General features: G+C 42.5%; 1 protein-coding gene across 4 annotated transcripts in view; it reads right to left on the reverse strand.

The window, feature by feature from the left end:
* APLP2 (amyloid beta precursor like protein 2) overlaps positions 1 to 18,058 on the reverse strand; it is an 83,060-nt gene that overhangs the window by 28,228 nt on the left and 36,774 nt on the right. For all 4 annotated transcript variants that reach the window (XM_004763922.3, XM_004763921.3, XM_004763920.3 and 1 more), the window contains exons 2-3: positions 10,346 to 10,519; positions 9,383 to 9,506 (exon numbers count right to left, since the gene is read on the reverse strand). In XM_004763922.3, coding sequence (XP_004763979.1) covers positions 9,383 to 9,506; positions 10,346 to 10,519 — 298 coding nt within the window. The remainder of the gene's footprint in view (positions 1 to 9,382; positions 9,507 to 10,345; positions 10,520 to 18,058) is intronic.

Here is an 18,058-nt window from a genome sequence, read left to right on the forward strand (position 1 = left end):
CTGAAAACCAGAAGAGAACATCCCTGAATCTGACAAGAAACTAAAATCTAACAATAAAAATTAAAAAAAAAAAAAAAAGAATACTCTTTGACTCAACGAATACAATTCTAACAACATACTCTAAGGAAATAAGTATAAGTCAACAAAGATATTTACTGCGTTGCTGTTAATATCAAAAATTAACCAACTTAAATGCCCATCAGCAGGGAATTAGTTCAATGACAGTAGCTATATACAATGGCATACCATAAGGTCACAGGTTTGTGTCTATATGTAACATGGAAAAAACTTCCATGGTAGTGATTAAGTAATTTGAAAAATCATTAAAGAAATAGGGGTGCCTGAGTGGCTCAGTCGGTTAAGAATCAGACTCTTGGGGCAGGGTGGCGGGGGAGGAAAAGAATCAGACTCTTGGGGCACCTGGGTGGCTCAGTGGGTTAAGCCATTGCCTTCAGCTCAGGTCATGATCTCAGGGTCCTGGGATCGAGTCCCGCATCGGGCTCTCTGCTCAGCAGGGAGCCTGCTTCTCTCTCTCTCTCTCTTTGCCTGCCTCTCTGCCTACTTGTGATCTCTCTCTGTCAAATAAATAAATAAAATCTTAAAAAAAAAAAATCAGACTCTTTGATCTCGGCTCAGGTTTCTATCTCAGGGTAGTGAGTTCAAGCCCTATGTTGGGCTCCACACTGGGCATGGAACCTACTTAAAAAGAAAAAAATAAATAAAAATAAAAATCATTAAACAAATAAAGCAGGAAACAAACCCCATATCTCTACCATTCTTCCTTCAGCCTGGTTAATTCCTTAAGGTCAAATTTGTCTTTTATTCAAAGATATATAACTCCCCAAGAGTAGTACATAATAGATGTTCAAATGTCAACCTTAAAAAGAAGCAATAACAAAAAAGCACATGAAGTATGACCCCATTTAAGGGAAAAAAATGCATGTAAAAGCACACATATTTCCATGTGTGTCCAAAAAGAAAAAAATCTTTAAAAGAAAAAAAGACTTATTTATTTAATTGACAGAAAGAGAAAGAGATCACAAGTAGGCAGCAGGCTCCCCGCTGAGCAGAGATTCCTGATGTGGGGCTCCCTCCCAGGACCCTGAGATCAGGAACTGAGCAAAGGCAGAGGCCTAACCCACTGAGCCACCTAGGAGCCCCAAGAAAAGTCTTATATACACACCAAACTATTAATCATGGTGCAAAAAATGGAAATTAGTATTTTTTTTAAGATTTTATTTATTCATTTGACAGAGATTAAAAGTAGGCAGAGAGTCAGGCAGAGAGAGAGAGAGAGGGAAGCAGGCTCCCTGCCGAGCAGAGAGCCCGATGTGGGACTCCATCCCAGGACCCTGAGATCATGACCTGAGCCGAAGGCAGCGGCTTAACCCATTGAGCCACCCAGGTGCCCAGAAATTAGTATTTTTGCTTCCTCTACCTTCTTCTATTGAAAATAAGCTTTTGGGGGCTGGGTCGGTGGCTCAGTCAGTTAAGCATCTGCTTTCGGGTCAAGTCACGATCCTGGTGGGCCAGGACTGAGTCCGCATCAGGCTCACTGCTCAGCAGCGAGTCTGCTTCTCCCCCTGCCCTTCCCCTCCAATTATGTTCTCTCTCACTCTCTCTCAAATAAATAAATAAAATCTTAAAAAAAAAATGAATGAATGAAAATAAGCTTTTTATCTTTTTTAAATTTTTTTAAAAAAGATTTTATTTATTTATTTGACAGAGAGAAACCACAAGCAGGCAGAGAGGCAGGCAGAGAGAGGAGGAAGCAGGCTCCCTGCAGAGCAGAGAGCCTGATGCGGGGCTCGATCCCAGGACCCTGAGATCATGACCTGAGCCGAAGGCAGAGGCTTTAACCCACTGAGCCACCCAGGTGCCCAGAAAATAAGCTTTTTAAACAAGAAAACTAAAGACGAACCCATTTCAACCCCAACATCAGTTCTGTCACTTCCCTGGTACTTTTTGGCATTTGCTACATTCATCAGAAGCTTCTAAGAAAAAACAAAAAACGAAAACAAAAACAAAACCAGACTTGAGCAGATCGGATTACTCTGTTTTATAGAAGAACACTGAAAATGGTTTGGTCTCAGTTTAGAATTTTACTGTTTAAAACAATCCTCAATTTAATCAGACAGGCTATTATAAACAATGGCCACAATTTCCCAAATCACTGGACACAGAAGGTTGTATTGTTTTCACTATTTAAGAAGCTGATCAATGAAAATGGCAATTTAACAAAACCTAATGAACTTAAGATTTTCTTTAAGCTGCACTCATGATCCAGCTCCAACCTCCACCCACGCCTTATGATCCTGTGATTCTGTCTCTCTCTCAGAACGTCTCCCCCATAAGCAGGGCCATGACAGCCATCAGGTTTTAGAGCTTTTCCAGAGTTGCTTAAATTCCTTTTAAAAAGAACAAAGGTCATGTACCCACTTGGGAAAGCCCTCAACACCAACACTCACATTTTTTTTTTAAAAACCTACTGCAAAAGTACTCTCCAGCTGCAGGTAGGAAGACCCATGTCTGTTATGCGGCCCGGGAAGCTCGAAACAGGCGGTGGGGGACACCCTCTGTCATGAGATGGAGCCAAGAGAAATGACCTGACCATCGAATGCAAATTTCTGTGAGGTCCAGTGGCCACCTAGACTAGCAGATGTCTCAGAAGTAAACAGGGCTCTGAGGTTAAAGACCCAGGATAAGAGATGCCTGCGTGGCTCAGCTGTTAAGCATCTGCCTTCTGCTCAGGTCATGATCCCAGGGTCCTGGGATCAAGCCCCGCATCGTGCTCCCTGCTCAGCGGGAAGCCTGTGTCTCCTTCTCCTACCTCCCCTGCTTGTGTTCCCTCTCTCGCTGTCTCTCTCTCTGTCGAATAAATAAAAGCTTTTAAAAAAGAGAGAGACAGACAGACCCAGGATAATTCTCATGAGCAGAAACACTCCAGCGCCCACAGTGGGGACGGGGTGAACTGTGGATGGGCTGTCATGAATTCAAAGGTAGAAAACGAGCTGCTAACAGATGCCTGTGACGGACCGTAAGACCCCGAGGTGCAGCTGCCAAAGGCAGCACCCCAAAGCCTCTGAGAATGAGAACTGGCTTTGGCAGTCATCACAGTCACACTTTCTGTCCAGATCTTAATCCATAAATAACCCAAAACAAAAACAGTCACGGGCTCACAAAGCTCTCTTCTTTTGGTACAGGAGCCAGCCTACATAGAAATGTCAGGGATGACTAACTCCTTCCCCCACAATACCAGCAGTTTGGCTTCTTCACACATCACAAACTCCGCTCTACTTGGATCATCTTATCTATCTACCTACCTATCTATCATTTATGTACATTTTTAGAGACGAACAGGAGTCAATGAGTAGTAGTAACCTAACAAGGTCATTTTGAGAAGCAAGAGACTGAACTGAAACAGGTCACACTGATGGGTCCTTAAGCATCAAAAGAGGGCAGAGCTGAGTTACATGAACACTTGAGGTCTGCCAGGCAGTAATTCTCTTTTTTACTGTTATCTTTTAAAGGAAGTTCTACACCTAACATGGGGATCAAACTCACAACCCCGACATCAAGAGCTGCATGCTCTAGTGACTGAGCCAGCCAGGTGCCCCATTAGCTAGTAATATCTTTAAGGGGGTCTCGGGGCCGAAGCTAACCATACTTCTACCATCACTTTGTTCCAACAAGTGGTATTCATCTTACTATGCACAGGAAGAATTACTGTGGTTCTTCTGGTGAATAAAATGTAAAGAACTCTTACTTTCTACTGGATCCATATTTAGTACAGCCCGTATGTTAAAAGAATTCTGTATGGTTGTGTAACTCCCTGAATATACTATAAATCATTAAACTATAGACTTTTAAATGGGTGAGTTATATAGAATGTGAATTACAGCTCAACAAACTTGGTCTTTTTTTAAAGCAGAGACTGACTGGGGAGCCTGGGTGGCTCAGCTTATTGAACGTCTAACTCCTGATTTCAGCTTAGGTCATGATCTCGGGGTCGTGAGAACGAGCCCCGCATCAAGCTCTGCACTGGGCATGGAGCCCGATCCCCAGGATTCTCTCTCCCTTTGCCTCTGCCTCTGCCTCCACCCCTCCCTGCCTTTCCTTCTCTTTCTATCAAAAAAAGCAAAGACTGATTATTTATAGGAGGTGCTGAGTACATATATATACTGAGGATAACGGAACTGGAGGCATCAATATGAGCTAATATTTCTAATATACGCATGTATCTATAGAACTATGGATTTATGTGTACGTGTATATGTATATATACATGTATTTCTTAACTCTGTCTGCTGAGTGGGCCCAGAAGCAACAATATCCTAGTACTCATAATGCCCAGACCTGGTTTCTAAATACCATTCTCCACTGAAAGAAACCAGGGCATCCTGGAGAAAAGGCACACTCCAGGGGTAGAAGCAGGAAAGCATAGGATCAGCCTGGATCATCGTTTTGTCAAATCTGGACAATGAGTTCATAAGGAAATCGGTGAATGTAGACAACATCTGAACCAGGTGTTAAGTTATCAAGGACAACCTGTAACTCCTAGTATCATGCAGCACGAATGACGCATCTGGCGTAGTCTCCTCAAAAATACAGAAATCAAAAGAATTGTAAGAGGCGCCTGCCTGACTCAGTCAGTTAAGTGTCTGACTCTCGATCTCAGGGTCATGAGTTCAACCCGTGTTAGGCATGGAGCCTACTTTTTAAAAAAATAAATAAAAGAATCATAAGACAAACCCAAATTGCAAGGCATTTCCACAAACTAATTTAATTTGTACTCTTCAAAAATGCCAAGGTTATGAAAGACAAAGAGAGACTAAATGCAATGTGTGATCTTGAATTAGATCCTGACATTACTGGATAAAAGGTGAAACTTGAATAAGGTCTGTAGATTAGATTTAGATCAATGATAATTTCCTGATTTTGATGATATGGTTACATAGGAGAATGTCCTTGTTTCTAGAAAATCTACACTGAGGTACTAAGGAATAAAAAGACATCACTTAAATGACTCAAATGCAAAAACCCAGGAACAGAGGGCAAGGGTTGAGGGTGTTGGGGGAATAAATACAGTTAATTTTATCGTATCAGTCAAATGGTAATAGTTGGAAAATCTGAGGAAAGAGTATACAGAACTCTTTGTACAATTTTCTAAGCATTTCATAAACTTGAGATTATTTTTAAATTATTCTTTTTTATTTTTTAAGATTTTATTTATTTATTTGACAGAAAGAGATCACAAGCAGGCAGAGAGAGAGGAGGAAGCAGGCTCCCCGCTGAGCAGAGAGCCCAATGTGGGGCTCAATCCCTCGACCCTGGTTGGGATCATGACCTGAGCTGAAGGCAGAGGCTTTAACCCACTGAGCCAACCAGGCGACCTAAATTATTCTTAATTTTAAAGGCAAAAGCAATTCTAAAAGACTATCTCCGGAATGCTTTCTAAAAATATGGAAAAGAGGAAGTGGTGCTAATTATGAATCAAGCTCAGTTCTACTTGGGTGCTCTATGGGGAGATGGGGAGGGGACAGGAGAAAGACATTAAAATCTACTTCTTAAGGGGCACCTGGGTGGCTCAGTCCATTAAGCCACTGCCTTCGACTCGGGTCATGATTCCAGGGTCCTGGGATTCCTGCTCAGTGGAGAGTCTGCTTCTCCCCCCACCACTGCTCATGCTCTCTAATAAATAAATAAAATCTTAAAAAATAAATAAAGGAAATCTACTTCTTAAATGTTGACAAAGAAGAATTGGCAGTATTTCTGTCCTGCTACCTCCCTTGAACTCCAGTCACCTGGTCCCTTACTAGCTTAGCCTCAGGCAACTGTATGTATTTAAGAAGGTGTCTAAATGGGTACAGGTATAAACACAAAGAATTGTCTGAATTAAACATCAAAGACCATACAATACAATACAATACTCAGTGTCCACATGCAAAGAAAGTATTGAATAGTTGATGGTCAAACTGTCCTTTATACATTTAAATTAACAACAATATCATTTCACTGTTTGATTCCCTTTTTTTCCTTTTTCTTTTTTTAAAGATGTATTTATTTATTTATTTATTGACAGAAAGAGATCACAAGCAGGCAGAGAGAGAGGAGGAAGCAGGCTCTCCCCTGGGCAGAGAGCCCAATGCGGGGCTTGATCCCAGGACCCTGGGACCACGACCCAAGCCGAAGGCAGAGGCTTTAACCCACTGAGCCACCCAGGTGCCCCTCACTGTTTGGTTCTTAACACTGAAAAATTCAAACTACATACAGCATATTGGAAAATAAAGTATTAAAATGTGATTTCTGTCGTGTACCAGCTATGGTAAGCAGTCTTGTCTTCTAATTATCATTAAAAAGTGTATCCTCTGTTCTAAACACGGTCACTGTACTAGAGGACAAAGAGGATGAAAGTAGGTCCCTAGTTTCACAGTGTTTACAGCAAAGTTGGAGAAAGATCCCGAAACAGATAATCACTGTACAGGGTGACAGATGCAATGGCAACAATGGGAGAATTTCAGAAATCTGTGTATCTGGACAGAAAATATAACCAGGATGAAAAGTTTTCTTTAAAGGAGGAAGCCCCTCACCTGGGCGGCTCAGTCAGCTGAGTGTCTGACTCTTGATTTCTGCTCGAGTCACGATCATGGCATCATGAGATCAAGCGTCAACCCCCAACCCCCAACGCCCCGTTGGGTTCTGTGCTCAGGGGAGTATCTGCTTAAGATTCTCCCTCTTCCTCTGTCCTCCCTCCACCCCTGTATTGGCTCATGTGTGTGCATGTGTGTCTCTCTGTCTCTCTCTCAAATAAATAAATATTTAAAAATAAAATAAATATGAGGGAGGCAGCCCCTTAAGTAATAAGCCTTGAAGGGAGAACTTCCCAAGCAAAGGAAGCAGAGGAAAGGCATTCCAGCAATGAAAGTTGGATGGTGCGTGAATGAGAATGCCACAGTGACGAGGAGCGGTATGCAGAGCAGGGGTGGCAGACAACCTAGAAGGCCTAAGCAAAGGCCATATCATGGAGTTTTTAACTAAGCTAGGAAGCTTAAACCAATCTATCTTATAGGGGAAGAAGAGCTACTAAAGGCTTTTAGGTACAAGAAAAACAACTCAATCTTCATTTGAGGTCAGAGGGCAACAGACGAAGCAACAGAACAGAGAAGCACCCAAGGAGGCCACTGTCACCATCCAGGCAAGAAAGGACGAACGGGCAGGAATCCGATGGGAGGAAAAGGATATAAGCCAGACATTCCCAACTTTCAAGTCACAGCACCCTGCGTGTCTCGGTAATGTTTTCATAGCACTTCCAGGCCAAAAGAACATCCAAAAACTAGCTAGTTAGGTCCAACTACTTAATAGTCCTCCTGTCCTTAGTGCTTGCTGGGCACCACAAAACTCCTTCAGCATTGCAACTGCCTGAATCCCAGCACGCTTCCTTCTCCTCCCACTCCAGTTACGTTAGTGTGAGCCTGGCTCTTCAACTCAGGAACCACTAAGATACCAGTCCAGAAAGACAGGAGGTCACTGAAGGAATGGAGCCATAGGCTGCTGCAACTGTGAATACCTCCAGCTAGTAGTTCAACGTATGTCTGAGAGGTGCCTCCCTTGAAAATCAAAAATACCCCACAATGCCCACACCCTGAGTTTACACCAATGCCCTTGGTGCCTAAGTGTACAGTCTGGGAACCAGGCAGAGAAGCCGTATTGAAGAGGTACGAATCAGGCTTCAAAACTGACTGGATGTGGGGAGAGAGAGGTCTCCCAGATCTCCAGACCAAAGCTCTGGGTGAGGAGTGGAGCCACGACAAAAAGCATGCAGGAGGGGCAACCAGCTACCAAGTCCCGCTGGGGTGCGGTGGGGTAACAATGCAAAAGGAAGAAACGACTTCAAGTACTCTCTATCTCTTGTCTACAAATAACTCAAAAATACACTCCTGTTTCAATTAGTTCATGAATTTTATAGAGAATGAATGAAACCTCATTCCCGGAGAGTTCTGAGAGCCAAATGGAATGGGAGAACATCCTTAAAACCACACCACACAAAAGGTTTCTAGTTCTCACACTCCGGACTGCATGATCTTCCATTTTATTTTATTTTATTTTTTTAAAGATTTTATTTATTTGACAGACAGAGATCACAAGTAGGCAGAGAGGCAGGCAGAGAGAGAGTGAGAGAAGGAAGCAGGCTCCCTGATGAGCAGAGAGCCCGATGCGGGACTCGATCCCAGGACCCTGAGATCATGACCTGAACCAAAGGCAGCGGCTTAACCCACTGAGCCACCCAGGCGCCCCTTGATCCTCCATTTTAAAGTGAACAGTGGTAAGTAAGTGCCAGCACTGTCCCTCTTTCCCCCTCTACTGAATACTTTCAAACAGTAACTGCTACAAATTTTAAACACTGTTACTTAGGCGCGGACTCTTCCTGTTATTTTGATACATGTGAGAATGAGAAAAGCAACTTATTCCATTTTAGGAAAGGCTTTAATGAAGGGAAGAAGTAGAGCAAGTTAAATTAATGGCTAAAATTAAATACATCTACGAACTACCTAGAATGCCCGTTCATGCTGTATCTACATTAATCCTATCATGCATCATCAAAAATCAATTACTTTGACCTTTTAAGCTTCTATGACCATATCTGCTCCTGAATCACCCAGATGACACACACATGTGAGTACGTATGGATGCCTCAGTGACGCATGGTTAGGACTAGGCAGGCAGTAACTAGGCAAGCGTGGGAAACTACTGTTTCTGGGGAATAAAAATTTCTTGCTCAGTTTTAGTCAAGTTAGCTCTATTAACACCAACCACAGGGTCAGACAACTCCACAGCGGTCATGGGCCCTTCAGAACAGCAGGCAGCACAGGGCAGAGCCCAGGCCTCCCTAATCGTGTGCACGGGGAGCTGAGTCACTTCTCCTGAAAACTCCCACAAGTCTGGCCTCGCCAGCAATACAGGCTCTCAGTACCTTGCCAAATGTGTGTAGGACAAAGTAAGAGGAAGAGAAGCCTCCATTCCTTGGGCTACTCAGTACATCTCACTACTACGACTGGAACACAGGAATTTCAAACATCAGTGTGAGGCAAAAGCTGGGCTGCTCCCAGGACAACACCCTGACTCACATCGTGCAAAAAGCCCAGCATTAAAACACAGGATGCCCACCGATGGGAGAGGTCATGACCATCAAAGATAAATCAACCATCTACCCTAGAAAGCAGTAAATAATGAAAAAAGGAGGCCCACAATACACTCCTGTAGCCCTTGGCTTCTTAACTAATGTAGAAATTTCACTGTGAGGCCAGAGAACATTAAATGTAAAAATGAGCAACGTCCCCGTCCTGCAGGTTCCTGTAACCAAGAGCATCTAAGCGACACTCACCAAGACACTTGAAAGGGATCACGATGTGCGTCTTGCACTGTTTTTTGTCCCTCCGGCACCAATTGTCAACACTGACAGGCTCATTTGCTTCCATCACGTTTGTGATCTGTAGCTCTGGATACATCTGCAAAGAAAAGAAAACACACGCAAAATAAATGTACTTGATCCATAATAAATGGACATTCGTTTGCAAGTAAGGATGCCCGGTGTCATGTCATCTTTAAGCTCTATAAATCTCAACTTCCACTCTCCTACCCCTGGTTCTAACTGAACTCATCCAATAAAAGAATACTGTAAGTATTAGTTTCCTTTTGACAGGTTGATTTTTGACCACTTCTAATGTGTTCTCTAAAAAAAATAATCTTTTATTTATTTTTGTAAAAGCAGTAAGCTCTAGACCCAAAATAAATCTATTAGGTATCAAGTCCACTTGTAGGATGCACATAAATAGCGGAGAAGAAAAACCTATTAAAAGGCAAGTCCATGGAAATGTCTGCTGATGAAATTAGAGAATAATACTTTAACTCAGGCCCTCCATGCTAATCTTGGTAAGAATCTAAAACATCCCACATCCCTTCCGAGGTCAAGGTTTGACCCAAAAGGTAAGTTGAGTCGGATCTGAGATTATCATTTCCAATACTGTGACTTTCTATCAGGAAGTAGAAAACCAAGAGAACCAGGCTTTACTAGCATAAACATGACATGCTGACATGTCTGGCCTCACAGTGGGAAGCAGAGAGAACCAGGCTTTACTTGTATGAGTCCCGCCCAGTCTCTGTACTATTTTCCCTCCCAAAAGAACCAAGAGCTCGCAGCGCACATGAGACAAGTCTGTCCCATCATATATATTTAGAAATAAAAGGCCCGGGCTCTGTCATCAGCAAGTTGGTCTTCTAAGGTAAAGAGTTTCAAGCTTGACCCAGAAGAAAAAAGCCATTTTCCCATTCTAGAAAACACTCTTACCTCCTGACAGTACTGAAGAACTTCTTCTTTTGTTCCAAAGCAGCTCTTAGTGCCTGTTGGGTCCGGTTCCCATTTTCCAGTCTGAATATTCACATGCATATTTAACTTCCCACAAAACATTGCAATTTGAGGCTCCGCGACAGCAAATCCTGTTCCGGCATTGGCTGCAAGAGCCTAGCGAAGGGGGGAAAAATATCCATGTTTACTCCAAAAAAGCTGGCACGAAGGCACAGTCATCCAATGGCTTGTGTGACAAGAACTGATCTTTTAAAATTTCATTATTTATTATTTTTATCTTCATAAACAAATAATTTTCCTAGGAGTTAGGCCAGAAAAAACAACTGTTGGACTTAAACGATCAAAGCAAAAGGTCAATGGAAAATCTAACCCCCACTCCCCACCTGGATACTTCTAACTTGGGAGCCTATAACCCAACCGTGATTAGGAAGCCACAAAAGTACAGAATGGCTAAAGTTCCAGTAATTCACTCACTCAAAATTTTGTTAAACAGCTGCCAACAATTTGCAAAGCAACATGCTAAATGCCTAGGTCACAAGAGTGAGCAAAAAGTTGTTGTCTCTGCTCACATGGGGCTTACAGTCTAGCCCCAAGAGTCCATACTCACACATAAGAAAAGTGTGATCACATTCCTAGATGTCCTACAAAGGAAAAGAACCCAATGCTGAAGCCGCAGACCGGAAGGCAACTGAACTTAGGGTGGGGTACAGAGGTGGTCAGGGAAGCCTCCTGAAGAGCAGTGCTTGTGAGGTTCCCATGTGGAGAGAAAGCAGAGGCAGACAGCAAGTAGAAGGACGGAGAGGCACGCAGGGACAAGCCTACACAGTGTGTGGACCACAAAAGGAACAGTGTATCACTGTATCACTGAGGTGCTGGGAGGTTTTAAGCACAAAATTAGTATTTTCAAAATGCAGCTGCGATACTTTTTCCTGGTTGCAGGATGGCAAAGAGATTGAAGGGGAACAAGCATATGCAGGGGATGGCTCAGGAAGCTGGAGTTGCGGACTCGGGAGAGCAGGGGGAGAGGGAAGATGGTACCTTGGACTGAAGGCAGTACAGCAGAGAAACAGATATGAAAGGAGAGACAACACAAGGGGCAAGACTTGGCAACAGATTCATTGGGTGGGGGGGAGATGTCAAGCATGGCTTGCATCCCTCAGTGACGGACGGTATCATTCGTGGAAGCAGAACACTAAAAGGGATTTCATGAACAATTTTATCTTATATTAGATAAAAATAATCAATGATTCCATTATGTTTCTTTGGTTAGTGTCCTCTTCTTTGTGAAAAAATCATAGCCACTAACAGATCACAAATTACAGGTGAGAAATAACATTCAGGCATTATAACAGGTAAGGGTCCTAACAAAGTCTCCTGTTCTAGAGAAAACAGGCATCCCAGCACCTAGAATTATGTCAATAATGATGGCTACATCCACAATGGAGTTTTGCAGTCTCCCCTAATGTAAATGTTCTTTCAAAATAAAAATTAAAGAGTTTTTTAAAATGTTAAAAACTGGGCACCTGGGAGGCTCAGTCGTTAGGCAGCTGCCTTCTGCTCGGGTCATGATCCCAGAGTTCTGGGATCCAGGCCCACACTGGGCTCCCTGCTCCCCCTGCTTGTGTTCCCTCTCTCTCTGGTGTCTCTGTCAAATTAATAAATGAAATCTTTAAAACATAAGAAAATAAAATGTTAAAAACTTGGTGTATAGGGTTAAAGACTGTATGGTCTACTGTGTTGCTCTTTTTAAAATGAGCAATTAACATAAAATGGTTTTTCAATTAACAGAAAGGGTAGCTTTGACTTTTTAATATATGGAAAATATGCGCTTTCTAAGCAACTCTCATTTATTTGTGCTGATGGATGATATGGACATTAATGGTCCTTCCAATCAGGAGACTGATTCTGAAACACATTATGATCTTTCCTCCAGGAAAAATTCGCCAGCCTCCACACATTTAGCGTAGGAGCTTATTAAAATAAGCCAACTTTCGACCAGGACAAGAGAAGAAAGCACAGACACTTGTTGGGTAACTGGGAGAAAGCTAATTTGGGTTGAAAATATTGCCAAGATCAATCAGGGTTGAAAAAAATACCTCAATTAAATCCAAAGAAGAGAACAATTAGCAACTTTATCAACTGGAATTGACTGTAGTCCTACTGTGACGATTAATCATTTATTAAAAGAGAAGGCAGATCTAAGGATTCCAGATAACTGCATATAAAGCTATAGGCTGATAAGAAAAAGAGAAGAGGGGCGCCTGGCTGACACAGCCAGCAGAATCAAGCAACTCCTGATCTCAGGGCTGTGAGTTCAGACCCCATGCTGGGTGTAGAGATTACTTAAAATCTTTAGAAAAAAGAAAAAGAACATTCAAGGATACCTGTGGAAAGGATCACACATTTATTTACAGGCAATACTCTAATGGTGTATTAATTCAAACCAATCATTAAGAGGGGTAAAGACACACAAGACAGGTATGTTTAATTCTCACCCTGAGTTCAAAACATGTATCAAAATGCCTCTTCTATTGGCCGTTCTGCTTTTGAGAGCCATATCGAAGGATTATGGCTAGAATGCTAGATTACAATATGGAGGAAAATGGATATACATAAATGTGTTAATACCGAGAAAAAGGCAAGGAAACCCCAAGGAACACTTTTATCAACCGAAACCAGTGTTTCCCTAAGTTCTTTCCTTCCTACTTCAAAAGCCCAGACAGAAATAAAGAAAACTGAGAGATGATAAAATAAAAGCAAAAAAGCCAAAGCATAGGCCAAAAGGAAAGTGTTTCCTAAATCTGCTATAATTAATCCATTACAGTTAAATCTAAAAGATGTGGAACAAGAATTCCTAAAGGCTCTCTATGGCTTTGTATATTTTATTTATTTTTAAAAAGACTTTTTTAAAGGGGCAGAGGGACAGAGTCTTAAGCAGGTTCCATACTCGGAGCAGAGGCTAACACAGGGCTCGATCTCATGACCCTGAGGTCATGACCTGAGTTGAAATCAAAAGTCTGATACTGAAATGCCTGAGCCACCCAGGCATCCCTTTAAGATTTTAAGTAATCTCTACCCCCAGCATGAGGCTCGAACCTACAACCCTGAGATCAAGAGTCGCACACTCCACTGATTGAGCCAGTCAGGAGCCCCTGGCCTTGTATATTTTAACATTAAAAGCAGCTATTACACAAATGGGATTTCGGGTGTGGCAGAACAACCTGGAGGAGGGAGGGCTAACCTCTTAAATTCTAAACATGAAATCATGGTCGCGGTCCAAAGTGTGCCGGCAGCCACTTACCAGCACCAAAGATTATGTTCCACATGTTACTCATTATGGCTGCTGGCTAAAAGACCGCAAGAGTTCCAACTGTATAAATGTTCAGTTTATGGGTCAACCACGAAGGTCAATACATCAGTGATGAGTGCATTTGATCTTTGTGCTGAGATGGTCAGTCGAAACTGCCAGAGGTTAAAGCAACAGGAAGAGGCAGCGAAGAGGCAGCAGCCCCTCACGTCGGTTACCATCAAGAAAGGAGAGTAACTGGCATCACTCCAGACAGCTAATACGCGGCCGTGATTCACTTTTGAGTTCAGAAAGATTAATCCTTGTGGTCATAAGAGACTCTCAGGAAGGTATCATCTGAAATATAAAAAGCCTCTGTGGACCATGTCTAGGAACCAACCGATCAAACAGATGCCAACCTTACCTAGACTATGGCAGATCGGTTTTGTTCCTCTGAAAACGCTCTTATTCAATGTGCCTCCATTTTCTGAAGCACACACGGGGCGTGGATCCACTACATCAATGTACAAATCAATCTGTTTCCTGATCTAACATGTTACAAATGGGACTGCACTGCCAAGTCAGCACTTCTGATATCCTGTGAACCTGGAATCCTCTACGAAAGAAAATTAATGCCCCCTTTGGCACTTAAGCCAGTCCTTGTGATCTATGCACACTGCAGCACTTTTAAGGCTTTGAAAACAAATTGCATCAATTGCTTCCCAGCCCAGTGCTTCCATTTAACTTAATAATTTATTCTTAATAAGAAATTCCATTTTATTAATTTGGTTCAGGGAAAAGAGTTCAGCTTTACAAGGACAGAAACTCAAACTTGGTAAAAAGTGCTTCTAGTAACTTGGTTGAAAACCTGGTGTGGCTTAAGGCCATAAATAAATTTAAGTAAATCTAAATCTGAGCCTAACTTAAATGAGGGCCTTTAATCATCATCTCAAGAGACGCAGCTCCTGGGCCCACCTCAGCCCCACGGCCTTTCACGAAGGGGCTCAGGACCCACGCAGCAGCATTCCTAGTCCAAAGCGAAATGCAAGCCCTGTTATTTCCTTCCTCACTGAAGCAATCATCTCAGAATCTCATCTGGCTCTGGGGTTTGGGGAAGTGCCTGCTGTGGAGGGAGCATCTTCTGAAGAGGGAGCATCTTCTGAAGAGGGTGGTTTTATCCCTCTTACTGAGTGAATCATGTTTCCTCGGACAGGAAGTTGCCCCATTACAAGCAGGCAAGCGCTCCAGCTCAGCCCTGGGAAAGCCTTAACACAGTCCCAGTATGAATCGATACTGACTGAAGCTTGCCTTTGTAACATCTAGTTAGCACCTGCGCAGCGGCGACTAATCAAAGACCTTCCATTTGTAAAGAAAAAGTCAGCAAAAGGATAGTCAATTCTTTAAAGGGTGCCATGATCCTATACATTGATTCCTGTTTGTTCAAGTTCTGCCTGGCATTTCATGATTCCTAAGTTAAAGTGACTTAAATATGTGCCCACCAACTTCCACATAAGATTTACTTAATTGAGCAAAGTTTTTTTTTTTAAAGCTTTTATTTATTAATTTGACACAGAGAAATCACAAGTAGATGGAGAGGCAGCCAGAGAGAGAGAGAGAGATAGGGAAGCAGGCTCCCTGCTGAGCAGAGAGCCCGATGCGGGACCCGATCCCAGGACCCTGAGATCATGACCTGAGCCGAAGGCAGCGGCTTAACCCACTGAGCCACGCAGGCGCCCCTTGAGCGCCCCTTGAGCAAAGTTTTTAAAAAGGTATCGTTTCAAGGTATTCCTGAAACACTGTTATGACTACAAAAGGAAAAAAAATTACTGCCCAGTGGACACAGGGACACTTCCCTCACCAGCAGTAAGCTAGCTGGTAAGAGAGCAGATGAGAAAAATGGCGAGGCTCTCCCATTTTGGAAGACGAAGGAGAAATGCCAAGTAAATTCAACACCAGAGCAAGACAGGATCCTGGGACAGGAAAGCGACATTAGTGAGAAAACTGGAGTAATTATATGGATAAGGTCTGAGTCAGTTAGTAATTGTGTAATAGTGTTAATTTCCCAGTTTTAACAATTGCACCACGATTGTGTCAGATGTGAAGATTAGGGGAAGTCCGAAAAGGGTACATACAGGGGAACTCTGTAGACTTTCTGCAACTTTGAGAAAACTCTAAAGTTAGTTCAAAATAAAGTGGTTTGCGTTTTTAAAAATCTTGTTCATGGGGTGCCTGGGTGGCTCAGTGGGTTAAAGCCTCTGCCTTCGGCTCAGGTCATGATCCCAGGGTCCTGGGATGGAGCTCTCTGCTCAGCAGGGAGTCTGCTCCCTCCTCTCTATCTGCCTGCCTCTCTGCCTATTTGTAAGCTCAGTCTGTCAAATAAATAAACAAACTGTTAAAAAAAATCTTGTTCATCACCTGCCTGAATTTTGACTCTGGCTACATGGTTCCAATCCATCACAAAGAGAAGACACACTTCTAGGCTAGGCTACTAGCCAGCTATGATCCGAGAAGCCAATACGTGAAAAACAAACTATTCTGAACACACGAGCGTACATCCTAATAGAGTAAAATCCAGGTGTACACATAATAAAATCTCTCCAGTGGGAGAAGAGAGCCTAATACATATGAAAGTCCTTTCGTTACTGTCAAAAGGATGACTGGAGTTTGGAGCCTCTAGCATATCTTCATCAGCAGTAAAGAAGTGAAATTTTCAATATAAAACAAGCTTCAAACATTTCAATCCACTATTTAATAAAATAGCAGGATTCATGTTAAGCATTTTCCAATTTTAGCAGCAAACTGAGAAAACCTGTCCTTAAAAGTGACAGTTTGTATTACACCAACTGAAAATCCTTAGCTGTTTTTTTTTTTTTAAACATTTGGACTTAATTCTAATTAGAAACTGGTGAATTAGGTTTAGGGCAAAAAACTGAATGCAAAAAGCCATTATTCTTCCACTGACATATGCCAGCTGTTAAGTATTATTTTCATAGACAGTAATTTATACAAATAATCTCTGCTTTATTAGAGCTTTAAATATTAAAGTATAAATGAGGTATCATTTCTAAGATTAAAATGGTTTAGACTGTCTCCAAGGCTTTTTATAGGAACACAGTAATTTGTTCATCTGGATTATACTGGTTGGTAAGGATCCAAGTCCCAAGATTTAAGAGAGGTCTGTTATGTGTCCCCGAGATGAGAACAAAGAGTCTTCTATAAAGGAAGTTATTGAAAAATACATAAACACATAAAATATTTTACATTAAAAAAAAAAAAAGAATAGCATTTATGGATCTAAAATTCCCAAGTGTACGGGTTCTGCACTGGCTCCTGTGTTTCTTTCCAACTGCCCATAATAGGAACTCTAATAAGAAACTGATTTCAGAAGGTACGAAGACATGCCTGGACCAACCATCCATCCTCAGCCCATTCCACCCGACCTCACAGGGAAGTGCCTGAGGTGTGCCCAAGGGCAAGGTGGCAGACAATGACTGCGTTTCAGCCCCATCACTGATGAGCTGTGCCATCTTTGGCAGGTCCCCTAACCTCTCTGGCCCTCAGTTTCTTCATCTCTAAGAAGCTGACAACAGAACTGCTCACCATAGTCTTGTCTTGATGTGTAAATGAGTTAAGATATGCAAAGTGCTGGAAAGAGTGCTTGTTCTATAGAAAAGAGTTCTTCAAATATTGGTGGCCGTTGTTATCAGGCTTTAAATTCCTTTATTTGGAAAACAGGACTCCTAACATACCTTCGCCTCTCAGGCTTGTTTGGGGATTAAATGAAGACACTGCCCAGAAGCAAGGAAGCCTGATACCTGCCACAGAGCAAGCATTCAGAGGGTAACCTCGTTATCGTCGGTGGCTCCTCAACATTCAGTTCTCTCCAGCTACCACTGCAACACTGGGGCTGAAATTCCGAGTGTGCAGGGAAGAACCCCTGAAGTCCCCCTGGCACTAGGCATCCTCCCCAAATCCAGGACAGCATGAAATGGGCTTCAAAGACTGCACAGGCCTTTTTTGCCTATTAAATCTGGACATACTTCAAGAAGGCTGCAGTAATGCACCACATTTTCTTCTGTGGGAATTCAGGTTGACACGAACAATTTAATACCGCCCCACCATTTAGAAGAAAATCACCGGGAGTTGCTGGCTTCCTGGCCCTGGTCCAGCTTCCGGCTGGCACGGAAGCCAGGTCAAGATGAATCTGCAGTTACTACTGAGACACTGCTGTGATCAAAAGAGCACGATGTAAAAGTTATTTCTCTGGATTTGTATTCTTGAGAGCATATTCCCCCTCAACTTACTAGCTACCCAACCCCATGGAATGAGGTTAGTTTTCACTTCTGTGCAACATAAATACGGTGCTACCCAAATTTTGGGTATTATAATAAACGACACCCACAGTATTT

The sequence above is a fragment of the Mustela putorius genome, unplaced genomic scaffold (assembly GCF_011764305.1).
Source record: "Mustela putorius furo isolate JIRA1106 unplaced genomic scaffold, ASM1176430v1.1 tig00000460_pilon_pilon_pilon, whole genome shotgun sequence".
Classification (NCBI taxonomy): domain Eukaryota; kingdom Metazoa; phylum Chordata; class Mammalia; order Carnivora; family Mustelidae; genus Mustela; species Mustela putorius.